Source organism: Orycteropus afer, unplaced genomic scaffold, assembly GCF_000298275.1.
Source record: "Orycteropus afer afer isolate SDZICR_OR568_19922 unplaced genomic scaffold, OryAfe1.0 scaffold00059, whole genome shotgun sequence".
Taxonomy (NCBI): Eukaryota; Metazoa; Chordata; class Mammalia; order Tubulidentata; family Orycteropodidae; genus Orycteropus; species Orycteropus afer.
The window spans coordinates 9,148,167-9,166,019 of record NW_006921646.1 but is presented as its reverse complement, the minus strand read 5'-3'; the positions used below and the strand labels follow the sequence as shown (position 1 = coordinate 9,166,019).

At 47.3% G+C, this 17,853-nt stretch overlaps 1 protein-coding gene across 1 annotated transcript in view; it reads left to right on the top strand.

The window, feature by feature from the left end:
* The window catches only part of KIF6 (kinesin family member 6), a 645,852-nt gene that overhangs the window by 593,427 nt on the left and 34,572 nt on the right, over positions 1 to 17,853 (top strand). The window contains exons 20-22 of the mRNA XM_007939465.1: positions 9,311 to 9,391; positions 9,646 to 9,735; positions 11,929 to 12,035. Coding sequence (XP_007937656.1) covers positions 9,311 to 9,391; positions 9,646 to 9,735; positions 11,929 to 12,035 — 278 coding nt within the window. The remainder of the gene's footprint in view (positions 1 to 9,310; positions 9,392 to 9,645; positions 9,736 to 11,928; positions 12,036 to 17,853) is intronic.

Here is a 17,853-nt window from a genome sequence, read left to right as displayed (position 1 = left end):
TCCAGACCCACAGAGCATAGGGTAGCAGGGACAGGAAGCAAAAATTTTTTTAGTGGGTCACTAGGGATAATAGTGAGTGGCACCACTCTCATTTCCACCCCTTGGTTCTCGGACCTGTGAATGCTGGCTATTGGAGAAAGAGTACCATATATTGGACACTGGTTTAGAGCATATACAGACTCCTGGAGACTATTGCCCCAACCCTTTAAGGTATTGCCACCTACCTGGCACCATAATTGTGTTTTTAGTAGGCCATTCTATTGTTCTATCAAGCCAGCTGCTTCAGGATAATGGGTAACATGGTAAGACCAGTGAATTCCATGAACACAGGACCATTGCTGCACTTCATTTGCTGTGAAGTGACCCTTTTGATCTGAAGCAGTGCTGTGTGGGATACCATGATGGTGGATAAAGCATTCTGTAAGTCCACAGATGGTAGTTTGGGCAGAAGCATTGCATGCAGGGAAGGCAAATCCATATCCAGAATAAGTATCTGTTCCAGTAAGAACAAAACACTGTCCTTTCCATGATGGAAGTGGTCCAATGTAATCAACCTGCCACCAGGTTGCTGGCTGATCACCCTGAGGAATGGTTCCATATTGCGGACTCAGTGTTGTTCTCTGCTGTTGGCAGATCACGCACTTAGCAGTGGTGGTAGCCAAATCAGCCTTGGTAAGTGGAAGTCCATGTTGCTGACCCAATGCATAACCTCCAACCCTGCCATCATAGCCACTTTGTTCATGAACCCATTGAGCAATGACAGGAGCAACTGGGGAAAAAGGATGACTGGTTTCCACTGAACACGTCATCCTATCCTCCTGATTGTTAAAGTCCTTCTCTGCCGAGGTCACCTTTTGGTGGACATTCACATAAGACACACATATCTTTACTACTTTGGCCCATTCAGAGAGATCTATCCCCACCACATACCTCTTCCCCATAGATCATTGTCACCAATTTTCCAATCATGCTTCTTCCAAGTCCCAAACCATCCAGCCAAGTCATTAGCTACAGCCCATGAATCCATATACAATTGTACATCTGGCCATTTCTTGTTCCATGCAAAGTGAATAGCCAGATGCATGGCTCAAAGTTCTGCTCATTGGGGATTTCCCTTCACCACTGTCCTTCAGGGAAGTTCCTGAAAGGGTCTGCAGTGCTGCTACTGTCCACTTTCGAGTGGTGCCTGTATATCACGCAGAATCATCTGTAAACCGGGCACAAGTTTTCTCTTCCTCAGTCAACTGATCACAAGGAACTCCCCATGAGACCATAGGTGAAGAATAGGAGAGGGAAGGTAATGTAACTGGAATGCAGACCAGAGGCATTTGGTACACGTCCTCATGCAACTTACTTGTGCCTTCAGGTCCTGCTTGAGCACAATCTCTTACATACCACTCCATTTAATGATGGAGTGCTGCTGTGCAAATCCAACTTTATGACTCTATGGGTCAGACAACATCCAGTTCATGATGGGCAACTCAGGCCTCATGGTGACTTGGTGGCCCATGGTTAGGTGTTCAGTCTCTACTAAAGCCCAGTAACAAGCCAAAAGCTGTTTCTCAAAAGGAGAGTAGTTATCTGCAGAGGATGGAAGGGCTTTGCTCCAAAATCCCAAGGGTCTGTGTTGCGATTCACCAATAGGGACCTGCCAAAGACTCCAAACAGCATCTCTATCTACTACAGACACTTCAAGCACCATCGGATTAGCCGGATCATATGGCCCAAGGGTGCAGAGCAGCCTGCATGGCAGCCTGAACTTGTTGCAGCGCCTTCTGTGATTCTGGGCCCCACTCAAAACTAGCAGCTTTCCAAGTCACTTGATAAATAGGCCAAAGCAACACACCCAAATGAGGGATATGTTGCCTCCAAAATCCAAAGAGGCCCACCAGACGTTGTGCCTTCTTTTTAGTTGTAGGGGAAGCCAGATACAATAACTTATCCTTCACTTTAGTAGGAATATCTCAGCATGCCCCACACCACTGGACCCCTAGAAATATCACTGAGGTGGAAGGTGCCTGAATTGTTTTTGGGTTAATTTCCCATCCTCTAGCACACAGATGTCTCATCAATAAGTCTACAGTCATTGATACTTCTTCCTTACTAGGTCCAATCAGCATAGTGTCATCAATATAATGGACCAGTGTGATGTCTTGTGGAAGGGAAAGGTGATCAAGATCCCTACAGGCTAAATTATGACATAGTACTTGGGGTGTTGATATACCCTTGAGGAAGCACTGTAAAAGTATATTGTTAGCCTTGCCAGCTGAAGGCAAACTGCTTCTGATGGTCCTTTGAAACTGGTATTGAGAAAAAGGCATTGGCCAGATCAGTAACTGCATACCAAGTACCAATGTAGATGTACTAATTTGCTCAAGCAATGAAACCACATCAGGAACAGCAGCTGCAATTGGAGTCACCACCTGATTAAGTTTATGATAATCTACTGTCATTCTCCAAGATCCATCTGTTATTTTTGCACAGGCCAAATAGGTAAATTAAATGGGGATGTGGTGGGAATCACCACCCCTGCATCCTTCAAGTCCTTGATGGAGCAGTAATCTCGGCAATCCCTCCAGAGATGTGGTTTTGATTTTGGTTTACTACTTTTGTAGGTAGAGGCAGTTCTAATGGCTTCCACTTGGCTTTTCCTACCATAATAGCCCTTACTCCACATGTCAGGGACCCAATGTGGGAATTCTGCCAATTGTTCAGTGTATCTATTCCAATTATGCATTCTGGAACTGGGGAAATCACTACAGCATGGGTTCAGGGACCCACTGGATCCACTGGGAGATGCATCTGAGCTAAGACTCCATCAATAACCTGACCTCCATATGTCCCAACTCTGACTGGTGGGCGACAATGACACTTTGGGTCTCCTGGAATTAGTGTCAGTTCAGAGCCAGTGTCCAGTAATCCCCGAAAAGTCTGATTATTTCCTTTTCCCCAATGAACAGTCACTCTTGTAAAAGACCGCAGATCCCTCTGGGGAAGGCTGAGAGAAAGACTGACATTATAAATTTTTGGCAATGTAGTGGGGTCCTTCCTCTAGGTGATCCAACCTCCCCTTCATTCTAGGAGTTGTGGGTCTGTAAACTGACTCAAATCTTGGAATTGATTGAGAAGCTATGATTCTGTATTCTGGCACTTCAATTTAGACTACTGTTCATGTGACCTAGAATTGTCTATATAGCTTAAGTTAATATTTAGTACGTTTGCCATGTATTTCACTCCTAGGAACACCATGCCTAAATAGCCAATGCTACAATTCCACATGAGTCAGAGTATTCTGATTACTGTTTTGATTCTGCTGTCCATAATGGTAACCATGCCTTTGTTAATTAACTGCTGCCACTTGGCCCCTACTACCACAGGGTCCAATCAGCCCCATCTTAGTTAAGTGTCCGAGTTCAATTAGGGCAGTTCCCACTGTCAAATCTGGCTTACATAAAATACCAATCACAGCAGTCTTCAGGGATGCTGGGGCTCCCTTCACAAATTTGTTCCTCACCATAGTGGTGAAAGACGTGTCCTCTGGGCTCTCCATTTCTGGCTCTAGGGGTCTAATCTGATAAATCCATTCTAACAGGCCAATTTTCCTAAGCCTCTGGATACCTTCTTCTACATTATACCAAGGCAGATCTGGTACTTCAACTTGACTTAAAGTAGGCCACCACATAATCCATGCTTCAGTTGTTGTTGTTGTTGTGTGCCGTCAAGTCAGCCCCGACTCATAGGGACCCCTCATTGCTTCAATAAGCCAACCAAATAAATAATTAGATCCTTTCCTAACCTCTTGAGCTGAAACATTGAATGAAGAATCTGTACTTAGTGGGCCTAAATCAATAATTTCAGGCTCATCCAATGTTACATTCCTTGCACCATTATCCCACACCCACAGTAGCCATTCCCATACATATTCTCCGGGTTTCTGTCTATACATGTTAGCAAAATCAAATAGGTCTTTTCAGGTGTAGTGTACCACCTCCTCAGTCACACTTTGTATTTCACCTTTTGGGGCTCACTTGGACTTAACTTTAATTATAGGTCTAGCAACAACGATGAGTGGTTGGGGCAATTCCTGAGAACATTCAGCAATATCTTCCATGGCATCTACCTTAGACAATGACCCAGCAGAAACAGCTGGGTTAATCCCATCAAACTGAGGTGGGAGGGGTGATGGTTTTATAGTAATCCCTTCAAATGGGAGGGATTCAACAGAATTTACAGGCTGCTTATCCTCATCTTCCTGACTCCCCATATGTCCTCATTCCAGGTTTCAGGATCCCATTTTTTTCCCAATAAATGCCCTCACTTTAACTTCAGACACCATTCTGGGTTGGCAATTCAATTGGCATTGTAATTCAGTAACTCTTACAATAAGACTCTGGTTTTAGTTTTGGGCAATATGAGCTCTGTTACTAGAGAAATAAGGGTTTCTTTCAGAGCACAACTGGAAACATTGAAGTCTTTTATGTGGCACTTGAGCTGTGACTCAGCAGCCCTGAACTCATCTCTCTCTTTCACCACTTTGTCTAGCATAAGTAGGACCAACCAACCAACTTCCTTATACTCCTCATGATGACAGAATTACAGAAAAGTATCAAATGTGCGTTCACCCAGAGCCTCACTTCTCAAAAATACTTGATCTGTTGGTGGTGCTATTTTGCATATTAATGTTGCTGTCTCATGCTGTGGATTAGCAGGGCCATCTTTACTAATGGAGGCACAGTCACCAGTGCTTTTACAATTAATCAAATTGGAGAACCAAAACAGAATAGGTGAGAACCAGTTTAAGAAGCCCATCCTTATGATTTTGTCTCTCTAGAACCACTACCAGTACCAAATGTGTTAGGCTCGGTTCTCTAGAGAAGCAAAATCAGTAAAGCTTAGAGAGAGAAAAAAAAAAAAAAATTATCTTAGGAAAATGGCTCACACACTTATAGAAGCTGGCAAGTCCCAAGTTCTTGGATCAAACATCAAGCTTGAGGCTTCTCCTGACTCACACAGCTGCAGGGGCTGAGGAGCTCAAGGTTGGCAGGAAGTATACTGGCTGTCGACTACAACGAATGATGAATCCAAAATCACCAGGCGGAATGGTGGGTTGTTCACTCACAAACAGTTGTAGGCAGCACAACAGGATCCCAATCCACAGAAGAGTGTCCCTTTTCCCAGGATGTCCATAAATATATGGAAGCAGACCACACCCCTAGGGAAACTCCTTTCAATGGATTGGCTGCTCAAAACATATACATCTTATCTCACCATGGGAACAATCCACATCACAACTGCTTAAACCACTTAAAATTGTGGTCTTGCCAAGTTGACACACAACTCCAACTATCACACTCCTTAAAAAGCAAAAACCAAACTCACTGCCATTGAGTCTATTCCAACTCATAGCAACCCCCTTTGGGTTTCCAAGGTGGAAATCTTTACAGAATTAGATTGCCCAGTCTTCCTTCTGCAAAGTGGCTGATGGGTTTGAACCACCAACCTTCTGGTTAGCAGTCAAATACCTTAGGCACTATGCCACCACAGCTTCTTAGGATACTCCTTAGGCATTCCAATTTAAGATGATGTCTGGATCTTAAACAAGTTATCTCCAAAGAGACTCCCAAGTTTCAACTCACAAAAACAAAAAACCCAAACCCATTGCCATCAAGTTGATTCTGACTCATAGTGACCCTACAGGACAGAGAACTCCCTCACAGAGTTTCCAAGGCTGTAAATCATTATGGAAGCAAACTGCCTTATCTTTCTCCTGCAGAGCAGATGGTGGGTTAGAACCATCAACCTTTTGGTTAGAAGCTGAATGCTTTAAGCACTCCACCACCAGAGCTCCCTGACTTTCACAAAGTGCCAGTCAAATGAATTCCAGTCATAGCTTTTCCAAGTAATGTGCCCTTGGGCAAGGCACCACTCCCTTTTGGGTTCTCTACCTTCATCTCTACCAAGGTCTCTCTGACACTTTCATTCTTGAGATCAATGTTCCAGTGCCCCTGAAGGACTGCTAGAGTGAGAAGGCCAGCTGGCTGCTGTGGCCTGAGCTCTAGAGTACTGGAGCGGGCACTGGCCCGCTGCTTCTTGGGTTCTAAAAGGAACGTTATTTCATCAGGCCCAAGGAATGATGCTCAGGTCCTGAAGGCCAATTACACTAAATTCATAACACTCTAAATGGTCACTCCAGAGGCCTGATTACTATTAATATTGCTTATTAATCCTTATTCATTCTGATGGCTAGTGTTCTCTCTTGTCTTGTGAAAAATTAACTCAAGGTCAAAGTCTGGTTGGTCAGAAGAGGGCAAAGGTCATTTGAGACATGGTCTAAAGGGTTAGAGAAGCTGAGCTCTGGCATCCAGGGACACTCAAGCAGCTTAGGGGCCAGAGAGTCATTTCCCTTGGGAGTCCCAAGACTTCATAATATACCATCCTCCGGCATAGGTGGGTTTAGGCATCAGGCCGGGCAGCTAGTCTCTGCAGAAGGTGCTGCATACTCCTCAGCCATGGTGTGATCACACCATGTACCACTGTACAGCCTGGTCCTCCTCTGTCTCCCCTAGGGCAGCGATTGCTTGTCTCCACTTCCTAGCACGGTGCCTGCCATACTGCAGAAAATGGGCTCAGTGAGCAGTGGATGAGTTGAATGAATGAGTGAGTGAGTGTTCAGGGGTTAGCATAGATGTGATAGCACACATGTAGGTCAGCCATTTCCATCAACAGCTCTCATAGCTTTCTTCTGGCATAGTGAGTAGGGTAAAGGAACCCTTTTGCCCTGCCCCACGGCCCATATCTCCCCCTCTTCCACCCACTCCCAACCCTCAACATTTGGTGCCTGTGAATTATCCCTGGAATCTTAGAAAGTACTTCATGGGAAACCATTGAGTTAACAAGCCATTTGCATGTCCATGACTTGGCCTTGGAAGACTCACTAGAGTTTCCAGACCGATCTTGGCAGTTGTTGTTGTTGTTATGTGCCATCGAGTTGGACCCGACTCATAACGAGTGGCCCTCCTTGGGTTTCTGAGGTGGTATCACTACGGAGGTAGATTGCCCCAGCTTCCTTCTGAGGAGTGGCTGGTGGGTTTGAACCGCCAGCCTTCTGGTTAGCAGTCAAGTGCCTTAGACACTATGCTACCAGAGCTCCTGATCTTGGCAGAGGTGGATTCAAAGCACCTGCAAGATGGAGAGCCCTCTCTCCTTCCCTCTGGAGGCCTGCACCAGGAACTTCTCAGCAGGAACTCTGAGAAATGGTCACTATTCTCTTGAGAAAGGGAGCTCTGGTGGTGCAGTGGTTAAGCCCTTGGCTGCTAACTGAAAGGTTGGTATATTGAACCCACCAGCCTCTCTGCAGGAGAAAGATGAGACAGACTGCTTCTATAAAGGTTTACAGCCTTGGAAACTCTATGAGATAGTTCTACTCTGTCTTACAAAAAAACAACTCACTGCCATCGAGTTGATTCTGACTCAAAGCAACCCCTCCTTGGGTTTCCAATCTGGTATCCAGGGACACTCAAGCAGCTTAGGGGCCAGAGAGTCCCTGGAAGTAGATTGCTCAGTCTTCCTTCTGAGAAGTAGCTGGTAGATTTGAACCTCCAGCTTTCTGGTTAGCAGTCAAATGCCTTAGGCACTTATAAAACCAAAAACCAAACTCACTGCCCTCTAGTCTGATCCAACTCATAGCAACCCTTCCTTGGGTTTCTGAGGCAGTATCCCTACGGAAGTAGGAGGAGTGGCTGGTGGGTTTGAATCGCCAGCCTTCTGGTTAGCAGTCAGATGCCTTAGGCACCATGCCACCAGAGCTCCACCACACCACCAGAGCTCCACCACGCCACCAGAGCTCCTATGTTGTTGTTGTTGTTATGTGCCCTGGAGTCGGACCCAACTCATAGCGACCCCTCCTTGGGTTTCTGAAGCAGTATCACTACGGAAGTAGATTGCCCCATCTTCCTTCTGAGGAGTGGCTGGTGGATTTGAACTGCCAGCCTTCTGGTTAGCAGTCAAGTGCCTTAGGCACTACACTACCAGAACTACCTAGAGCTCCTATAGGGTCACACTGTAAGTCAGAATCCACTGAAGCCAGTGGAATTTTTTAGGTGTCCCAAGAAAAGTATGCACAGCCTGCCACCTTGTGGCCAACTCTAGTCCTACAGCCCTCACCACACATGTTGTTATGTGCCATTGAGTCGTAGGCCCAGCAATATTTAACCTCCCAAAAATGCAGTGGAGAGTCTCTGCACTGGTAGGAAATGGGCATCAGGAGGGAAAGAAAAAAAGTCCCAGGTTCTGATTTCCTTCCTGTCTGTCTGTTCCAAAGTCCTCATCCTGTGGGGTCAGCCCTAGGGTCAGAGGCCCTGCCACCTCCTTGAGGGAAGGAGAGAGTGGGAGGCTGGAGCCTAGAAAGGAGCTGTACTCAGGGGTTGAACAAGAAATATCTATGGAGGACCTCCAACTGAGTGAAACAAATTTAGCAAAACCAGCTCACCTGTCTCTAACCCTAGCCCACCTCTTAGCCTGAGTGCCCTTATCTCTAAAAGAGGGTCTTGTGACTTTTTTAGGCCTCTTCCAGCTCCAACATTGTCTCCAGGCAGGATCATCCCAAAACAGGGAAAAAATCCCATCACTGAATCCTTACAGCTGTGACTTAGAGTAAGGACCCATGCCATTGGAGATATGTGGAATATTCTGGCATGTGAGGCCAGCTTTTTCCTCTGGCCTCTTTGCCTTCTGGGTAGCACTGCTAGGTTCCACTGTCTGCTGTGAGGAAACCAAAGCAACCTAGTTCCATGGGCAAAGTGGTACCTGTGTAAACTGTTGGATCTGACTCCTCAGTCATGGAACCAGAGCTGGTCATCAGAGCCACCCGAGGCAGTTGGTGTGGTCAGGGTTCAGTATTTTGAGCCTCTGCTTCCTCAGAATGCACAGAGTCAAGCATTGTGGCTGAGAACACAGACTCTAAAGCCTCACAGACTTGGGGCTTAATCTACTCTGCCACTTAACCAGCCGGGTAACTTTCAGAATTTTCCTTCTCTCTCTAGGCCTCAGTTTTCTCATCTATAAAATGGAAATAATGGGACATCGTCTTAGGCTGTTGTGAGACTGAATGGCATGATGTTTGCAGAGCATTCTCACAGGACCTGGCATGTTATTGTTTTTCCACAGGCAATATATGCAATGTTCCAAAAATGAAAATTAATGTGTAAACCATTAAAGACAAAGGATTCTTAGCTTCTAAATATAGCTCCTGAGTTTCTCTTCTGGAAGCCTCCTCCCTTACCTTTTGCTTTTGCTGGTTGGTTTTTTGCAGAGATGGGAATGCCAGGAAAATCTTGCCTTCACCTGCATCGTACAGCCAGAAAAGCAGCACCAGCACCCCCCTGGGAGACAGGTCTGTGGCTCCTCTCTTCCCCTGGCCCCTGCAACAGGCCCCTGCAAGGGGTGGGATGGGTCGAAATCATGAGTCTGGTTCCCCCACAGCCTGAGGAACCTCGTGTCCAGACAGAATGGCAGAGTTGGCCTCTGCTTTGGTCTCCTGGGAATCCTCTGGGATCTCTCAGATGCCCAATTCTAAATATAACTCCTGAGTTTCTCTTCTGGATCCTTCCTCCCTTACCATTTGCTTTTGCTGATTGGCTTTTGCAGTGATGTGAATGCCAGGAAAATCTTGCCCTCACCACCCTGTCCTGCATCGTACAGTCAGAAAAGCTGCACCAGCAGTCCCCTGGAAGACAGGTCTGTGGCTCCTCTCTTCTCCTGGCCCCTGGAACAGGCCCCTGCAAGGGGTGGGATGGGTCGAAATCATGAGTCTGGTTCCCCCACAACCTGAGGAACCTCGTGTTCAGACAGAGCAGCAGAGCTGGCATCCGCCTTGATGTCCCGGGAATCCTTTGGGACCTCTCAGACGCCCAATTCCCAGAACAGGGGAATTTTCTCCCAGGCTCACTGGAGCCCTGTGTGGGCAGGGTTTCTGTATGATGCCTTGTGAGTGGATGTCCCTGGTGCTGTACAAGGGAAGAACAACTGCCCCAGAGGCACTTCCCTCATAGACCACTAGCCCCACCTCAGAATATTCTGGGAGGGTGGAGAAAGGGGGTGATTTGGAGTTGGCAGCCTGACCTCGGAGCCCTTGAGCCTTTGGTTTCTGAGTGGACTACACTAATAAAACCTCTCCCCAGCGCCTGCTACTTGGCATGCCCATGTCCTCTGATGAGAATCTCTGCCTGTCCTTTCCACTTGGCAGACCCCACACTTCCCCAAAGGCTGGCCAAGGAGGAGTGCCACCACTTGACCCTCCTTGGCCCACCAGACAGAATGAATGCCCCAGCTCCCTGCCCTCCTACTTTAGTACTTATTGCTGTATTGCAGCCAGAATGTCCAGAAACTAGAAATTATGGTGACAAGTGAAAACTCTTTGTCACATTCAATCCCCACTGCCTTCTAAACAAGTGATGGCTGCAAGGAAGGAAGACTGGCAAAGCCAGGAAGGTGCTCTGCAAGGAACATTTTTTTAAAAGTGGGTAGAAATAGGTGGAGAAAGAAGAGGAAGAAAGGTACAAACATCCTTCTCTTTTAAGGGAATTTCCCTAAATGTGTTCTACCCAACACTTCTGCTTACAAATCTCATTGGCCAGAACCTGGTCACCTGGCCACACATAGCTGCAAAGGCACTTCCCTCATAGACCACTAGCCCCACCTCAGAATATTCTGGGAGGGTGGAGAAAGGCAGCTGGGAAATGTAGTTTTGTAGCTGTGTGTCAACTTGCCCAGCTAAATATGATGGTTCTGTCTTTAAGGAGGGAGCTCTGGTGGTGTAGTGCGTAAGGCATTTGACTGCTAACCAGAAGGCTGGAAGTTCAAACCCACCAGCCACTCCTCTGAAGGAAGATTGGGCAATCTACTTCCGTAGTGATACCGCCTCGGAAACCCAACGGGGGGGTCGCTATGATTCGGATGCCATTCAATGGCAGTGCGTTGTGTTTGTTGTTGTTGTTGTTAAGGAAAGAGGGAGAATTGTTATCTCTCCTCAAGGGCTAAGTGCAGGATAGATACACACTGGAAGATTTCCTAAAGGACGTAACATCTAGGCTGGGTGCTGCAGGAGACAGGCCTCAAGTAAAATGGGCTTGGGTTGGGAAAGTTGGGGGCACAGAGGGGCAGATGGAATATGGTGAGGGGACAGAAAAAGCCATGAGAGAAAGCACATTTGACTGTGTAACCATGTAAATGTGTGGGGGAAGAGAAGTCCAGGGAGAGGAAACAGCGAAAGCAAACTCTGAGGCTAGAAGTTGGTAAATCTGCCTAATAGAAAGGTCAGGGTTGTCAGAGGGTGTGAATGAATACTTGGGGAGGGGGAAGTGGGTAAGGCGGGCTGGCATATGACAAGGTCAAGGGTCAGTTCATACAGGGCCACACAAGGTCATCGAACAGAATTTAAATTTCATGACAACATTAACAAAAACTACTAAAGGGTTTTAAGCAAGGGATTGGTGTGATCTGATTTGCATTGTAAGAGGGTCACTCTGGCTGCAGTGCAGAGGGTGAGAGAATGAGAAGGAGGCACAGTGTCTCCTGGGTCACACTGCTTCCTGGGTGAGATCAAGTCATCAAAAACGAGATTGCATGGGAGAAGGAAGGGCTGCTTATGCACAGGGAGATAGCTCAGGGTGCAGAAGAGTATGAAGGGATGGACACTGGGAGGAGGTAGCTGTGGGGGGGAAGTGGGAGGGGAGCTGCTGCATTGTAAATTTTGGTCAATGACATGAGACAAAGTATATGTGAACTGCTGTATGAAAAGTGAATTTGCTCTGTAAATCTTCACCCAAATCCTAATAATAAAAAAAAAAAAAAAAGAGATTGCACTCTGGAGAGGTAAGCGCTGCATCCAAACATAAGATGTACTAAATGTGACATGTGGTTGTCCCCTAGCATCTCCAAGAGGCCGATGTCATCCATCCCTCTCACAGGGGACAGCCAGACTGACTCTGACATCCTAGCCTTCATCAAGGCCAGACAGAACATTCTGCAGAAGAAATGTAAGTCACCCCCTCAATGGCCCCTGCAGGGCCACAGGTCACCTGCTCTGCTCACCAAAACTTGGGGGGAGGCAAGGGAGAAGCTGGAACAAGCGAGGTGAGAGGAAAAAAAGTAGCTTCCTACATATTCCCAAAGTCACAGGCCTGGCCTTCCAGTCACTTCACCTGTGCCTGGCCTCTGGCTCCTCCTGTAAAGCCAGAGGGGCAGCATCAGAGACCCCATGACAGGGCCAAGGGAGGGGCCAGCTGGGATGTTCTTTCCCCACTTGGCAAAGCTCCCTCTCCCTCTTTTAGATCCTTTTGTTCTCCTTTTGGTTCTCTGACCCGAAAGGCAATATTCTCCTTTGTCCAACCCTCTCCAGACAGGAAGGGGCTGTGTGACTGTTTGGTAACTTTTGGATCTCTGGCTAGAAACTCACCTTTGTCCCCAAGTGTGGTTCTTGCTAATGAGCTGTAGAAGTGACACCACTTGAAGCCTCAGGCCTGAGAACAATTTGAGTGACAGAGGAAATGTGTGTGGACATCATCTAATAGGAATAACAGGAGAGGGTCTTTCCCAGCCTTCCTTAAAAACCTGCTGCTCACTAACCTCTTCCTCTTAGCAGCTGTCCGTCCATTGATGGGACTTTTCTTCACCTGCTTATCCCCCCAGAAACCCAGCCCTACCCCAGCCCTACTTTCAGTTTTAGCTTCTTCCCAATAATCCAAAGGCTATTGGATAGGCTTAGCACTGCTTTCATAAGACAAAAGGGCACCCTTGATGGTATGAAATGGTGGACTTGGGTCATCTGATGCTGAACAACCCCAGCCCTGAGGGGCCTACCCCATTTCACAGCCCACTTTCTTCAAGTGAGATAGTTGGAGGTTTTCACAGAGATGGAACACCCCAAGAATTGCTTTACTGTGGCATCCTCTGCACCAGCATCAGGGATGCCAGCCTGCTAACTGTTCCCTCCTGGCCACACGATCTGCAACATCATCACCATCATCAGCTCTCTTCTGAGGCTTGAGACACCTCAGCTGTGCCATCAATTTGCTGGGACATCTTGACCACTAATTTGCCTTCTCTCATCCTCCGTTTCTCCAACTCCTACCCACTGCCATAGAGGTGTATCCAACTCATAGCAACCCCTCCTTGGGTTTCTGAGGCAATATCACTACAGAAGTAGATTGTCCAACCTCCCTTCCAAGGAGTAGCTGGTGGGTTTGAACCACCAGCCTTCTGGTTAGCAGTCAAATGCCTTAGGCACTATGCCACCAAAGAAAAAGAAAATTAGGCTGAATGATCCCCAAGGCCCTATCTATCCCCCAAATACTAATGATATGTATTGGGCACTGAGTAGCAGCAAATAGCTAAACAGCAAACACACACTGTATCAGGGTATCTTCTCTGTGCCAGGCACTGTGCCCAGTGCTGAAGCTACAACAGTGAGCATGACAGAGTCAAGCCCTCAGAATCCGACATTCTGGTTAGAGGTAAGAGACAGTTAAAGAACACCTCAACCAATAAATGAGATCATTTGAGGTGCTAATAAGCACTGTGATTAGCTAAAGTATATAATGTTGTAGACAGCAGCTGGGAAGGCTGCTTTTTGCTGGGGTGGGTGCGGGAGGCCTCACTGGAAAAGAGAACTTCAAACTGATAGCTAAATAGTAAAAGTGGAATGGCCATGTGAAGTCCTGGGAGCAAGTTTTCTAAGCAGAGAAAATGAAGAGCCCTGAGTGTGAATGATCTTGTCCTAGTTACAGAGTGGAAAGGCCATTGTGACCTGGGTGCAGAGATACAAGGAGCAGGGCCAGATCATAGGGGCCTTCTGGAATTTGGGGTTTTTTTTCCAGGTGTAGTGGGAACCCCTGAGGAATTTAAACCACCCAACTGATGCTTTAGAAAGCTCACTCGGGCTCCCATATGTAGCGTAGTTATAGGGGGTCAAGAGTGGGCTATGGTGAAGGTTCAGGCAAGGGATGAGAGTGGCCTGGACTTGCCAGTGGGCTGCATGTGAGGTGTGAGGGAAGGAAAAGAGAAAGCACAGCTCCTGGGCTTTAGATCTGAGCAGCTAAGAGCATGGTGGTGCCACTTGCAAGGCAAAGCATCCTCTGGTTGAGGTGCTCCATCCCTGCACAAACCTCCAGTGGTCTCACTTGCACACAGTTGATCATGAAGCTGGCTGTAGACCCTCTCAGAGCAAGGGCTGTCAGTCAGAATATGATCTCACTGAACCAAGAAAGGCAGGAAAAAGAGGATTTCAGAGGGAAGGAGCTGGAGTTGTGAAGAGTTCTGGGTGGCCCATGTGAAACTTGAGCTGCTGAAGTTGCCGATGTGTTGAATAGGCAGCTGAACATAAATAAAAATCTGGAGCCAGGGGAGAGATCTGAACTAGAAAAATAAAAGCGGGGTCACCATGTGTGGTGGTTACGTTTGTGTATCAACTTGGCTGGGCCTGGTTGAATGGCTGGGCAGCTGGTGATAGTTATTCCCCATGATGACACTGGCAATCAGCTCCATGATGGGATCTACCACAAGCAGCTGAGTAGCTGCCTTAGGGAATGTGGTCTGCTTCCTGTATATAAGGAGAAGCCTTGGGAATGGTCTCCAGCCTATGGCACGCTTGGACCCTGCATGTAGCCATGCCGTTGTCCAGCAGCCTGCTATGCTCTGCCGACCTTGGGACTTACAATGGACTTGAATTAATGGGCTGCCATGTGGTTTGGTAACATCGGGATGGTGCTTTTTTACTTGTCAACTTTGGGCTTCTCAGCCTCAGCAGCCAGCAGCTGAGTGAAGAAAAGCCTCTAGCTTTAGTGGGCTGGAAGCAGGAGGCAGAGCTGGACCCCAAGGTCAAGGAGCTTTCACCCAGCCCCTAGAGCCTGGCACTTTGAACTTGGACTTAAAGCCTCCAAACTGTAAGAGAATAAACTCCTGTTTGTTAAGGCCATCCCATTTGTGGTATATTCTTGTCAGAGTGGCTCTAGGTAACCAGCACACCACATGTGGATGGTGTTTAATGCCATGGGACAGGGTACAGTCTCCCTACAACAATGTAGTGATTTTGATTGCTGAGAACGGAACCTTGGGGCAACGGAACCTTGGGGCACTCTGACACTTAGAAGCAGAGAAAGAAGATCCAGCCAAAGACATTGATAAAGGCGCAGACAGGGTGAAAGAAGGGGCAGCAAGCAAGTGACTGTGTCCTCAGACAGAACTGCAGAAGAACAGCTTCCAAGGAGAGAGCAGTCCATTGAGTCCAGTGCTGCAAAGCGGTTGAGTAAGGAAGGACAGAACATGGACCATTCGCCATTTTGCACATCACAGTGGTCCTGGACAAGAGCCATTTCAGGCAGTAGACAGGGAATGGAAGCCCCTGTTGGAGTGGTTGAGGAAAGCATGGGGGTGGGGAAGCAGAGACAGTGAGTAGGGACAAATTTCCTCCAGGGGAGTTCAGCAATGAAAAGGAACAGAGAAATGGAGCTGAGCTAAAGGGAAGTAGGGGGTCAAGGGGGAAGTTTTTTTGTTTGTTTTAAATGAGTGCTATTAAGAAATGTTTATATACTGAAGGGTATGGTCCAGTAGAAAGAAGAAAATCGATGGTGTGGGAGAGAGGACCAGACTGAGGGGAAAATTTCCATGAGAAAGTGAGAGGTGATGGAGGACATAAGTGGGTAGGTTGCCCTTAGAAGCAGGAGGACTCCCTGTCCTGTGACACATGCATATAAATAGGCCATCATTCCTCCCCTCAAGAAGCCTACAAGTAAGCCATATTCTAATGTTATGTTGATTCAGTTCTTCCTGTACACGTCACAGAGATATTAGAGCCCAGCCTTTTCAGAAGAGAAGAGGGATGAACTGAAAGTCCATGTCACGATGGTGTCCTCCTGCTAGCACTGTCCCCAGGTGTGCAGAGAGCTGGGTTGAAGGGTTGTTGTTGTTGTTGTTATGTGCCGTCGAGTCAGACCCGACTCATAGCGACCCCTCCTTGGGTTTCCAAGGCAGTATCACTACAGAAGTAGATTGCCCCATCTTCCTTCCAAGGAGTGGCTGGTGGGTTTGAATCGCCAGCCTTCTGGTTAGCAGTCAAGTGCCTTAGGCACTACGCTACCAGAGCTGTGCATGGCATGTTGCCATTTATATTCCATTTTTTATTTATATTATTTCATCTGATGCTCTCAACACACCTGTAAGGTAGACAGAGCCAAGATTATGAAACCCTTTAGGAGTTCTGGTGGCCTAGTGCCTAAGGCATTTGACAGCTAACCAGAAGACTGGTAGTTCAAACCTATCAGCCAATCCTCAGAAGGAAGATTGGGCAATCTACTTCCATAGAGATACTGCCTCGGAAACACAAGGAGGGGTCACTATGAGTCGGGTCGACTCAATGGAGTGAGTTTGGTTTTTGGTTTTTTAACAGGTGAAGAAACTGAGGCATGCAAAGGTTGAGTAACTTGCCCAAGGTCACATAGCTAATAAATGACAAAGCCAAGGTAACCCAGGTCTTCTGCATTTTCTCCACGGGGCCACCCACACTGTCTTGAAGAGCTACAACTGCCAAGATGGCCCAATGGGCAGTCCAGCATTTACCTCTTGGCCTCAGGAAAAGGGACCAACAACAACAGGAGAATGACTATAACCTCCCCCCTTCTCCTACAGAGGGGAGCTTCGTTCTCCAAACAGACAGCAGCCTGGAAATAATTCATCAAAACAAACAAAAGTTTCAGAGTTCAATTTTTCACCTAAAGGAAGAAAACTAGTCCTGGTTTCTTAGTGACCGTGGGCCACAAAGGAAGCTGAAGACATGCTGACAGGGGACCCTCTCCCGCCAGGTCAGGGCACAGAGCCAGCAGGCCCAGCCTTTCCATATGCGGCAGATGGCACAGCCTCCCCAGGCAGCACTTTGTACGCAGCCCACTTATCAGGCCTCCCTGTCAGGCAAACATGCAGGCTGGGGCCCAGCCACCTTCCCGGCCAAAGCAAACAGCTCCTCTCCCCTGCCCTGGGCTCCCTCTGCTCTTAATTTAGCAGTGCTGTCATGGGCTTCTTCAAGAGTGCTCATCAGGGTGAATTTGTGACTATCAGCAGGCTAGCAAGAGCCCAGAGAGGGTGATTTAACATAAGCTTCGCCAGCTTTTAGACTTCAGCAAGAGCCAAGATGAATCTACTTGATTTAGGATTAATGAAAAAGCCTTCGAATGTTTAAATCCCTGCCCGGGGAACGTGTGGACAGGTATATATCCCCCTTAAGGGGCGTTAGTCATTCATGGTGTCAAATTTGGCATTTCCAACAGTCAAGAATTTTTTTTTAATCTGAGAAAATAAGATTAACTCTTTTCTAGTGTGCTTTAAACAAACAAACAAAATCCTCCTTAGTCCCTGAGTTTGAAAGTATTTCCATCTGTAAAGGACTCTTAGGGTGACCCTCATGACCAAGATTTCATCTTCTTTTGCTGGTGCCAGGAAAAAAAATGCATCAAAACCTCCACCCTCCCCAGGCCCACCATCTTCATTCTTAGAAACCTGTCAGCTCTCACCTTTATTTAGGAATCTTCTGGCAACATACAAAGAGCACTGAACAAGGAGGGAAGAGACATAAATGCAAGTGCCATCTCTGCCACCTTCTCAGCCCTGTGTGACCCTAGGCAAGTCACCTCCCCCAGCCTCCCTCTCAAAGTCTGTCAAGCACATATCCCACCCTTCACCTTAGGCTATGAGACTCACCTGAGATAATGGCCACACACACACACACACAAAAAAAAATCAAACCCACTGCCATTGAGTTGATTCCAATTCATAGCAACCCCCATTGGGTTTCCAAGGCTATAAATC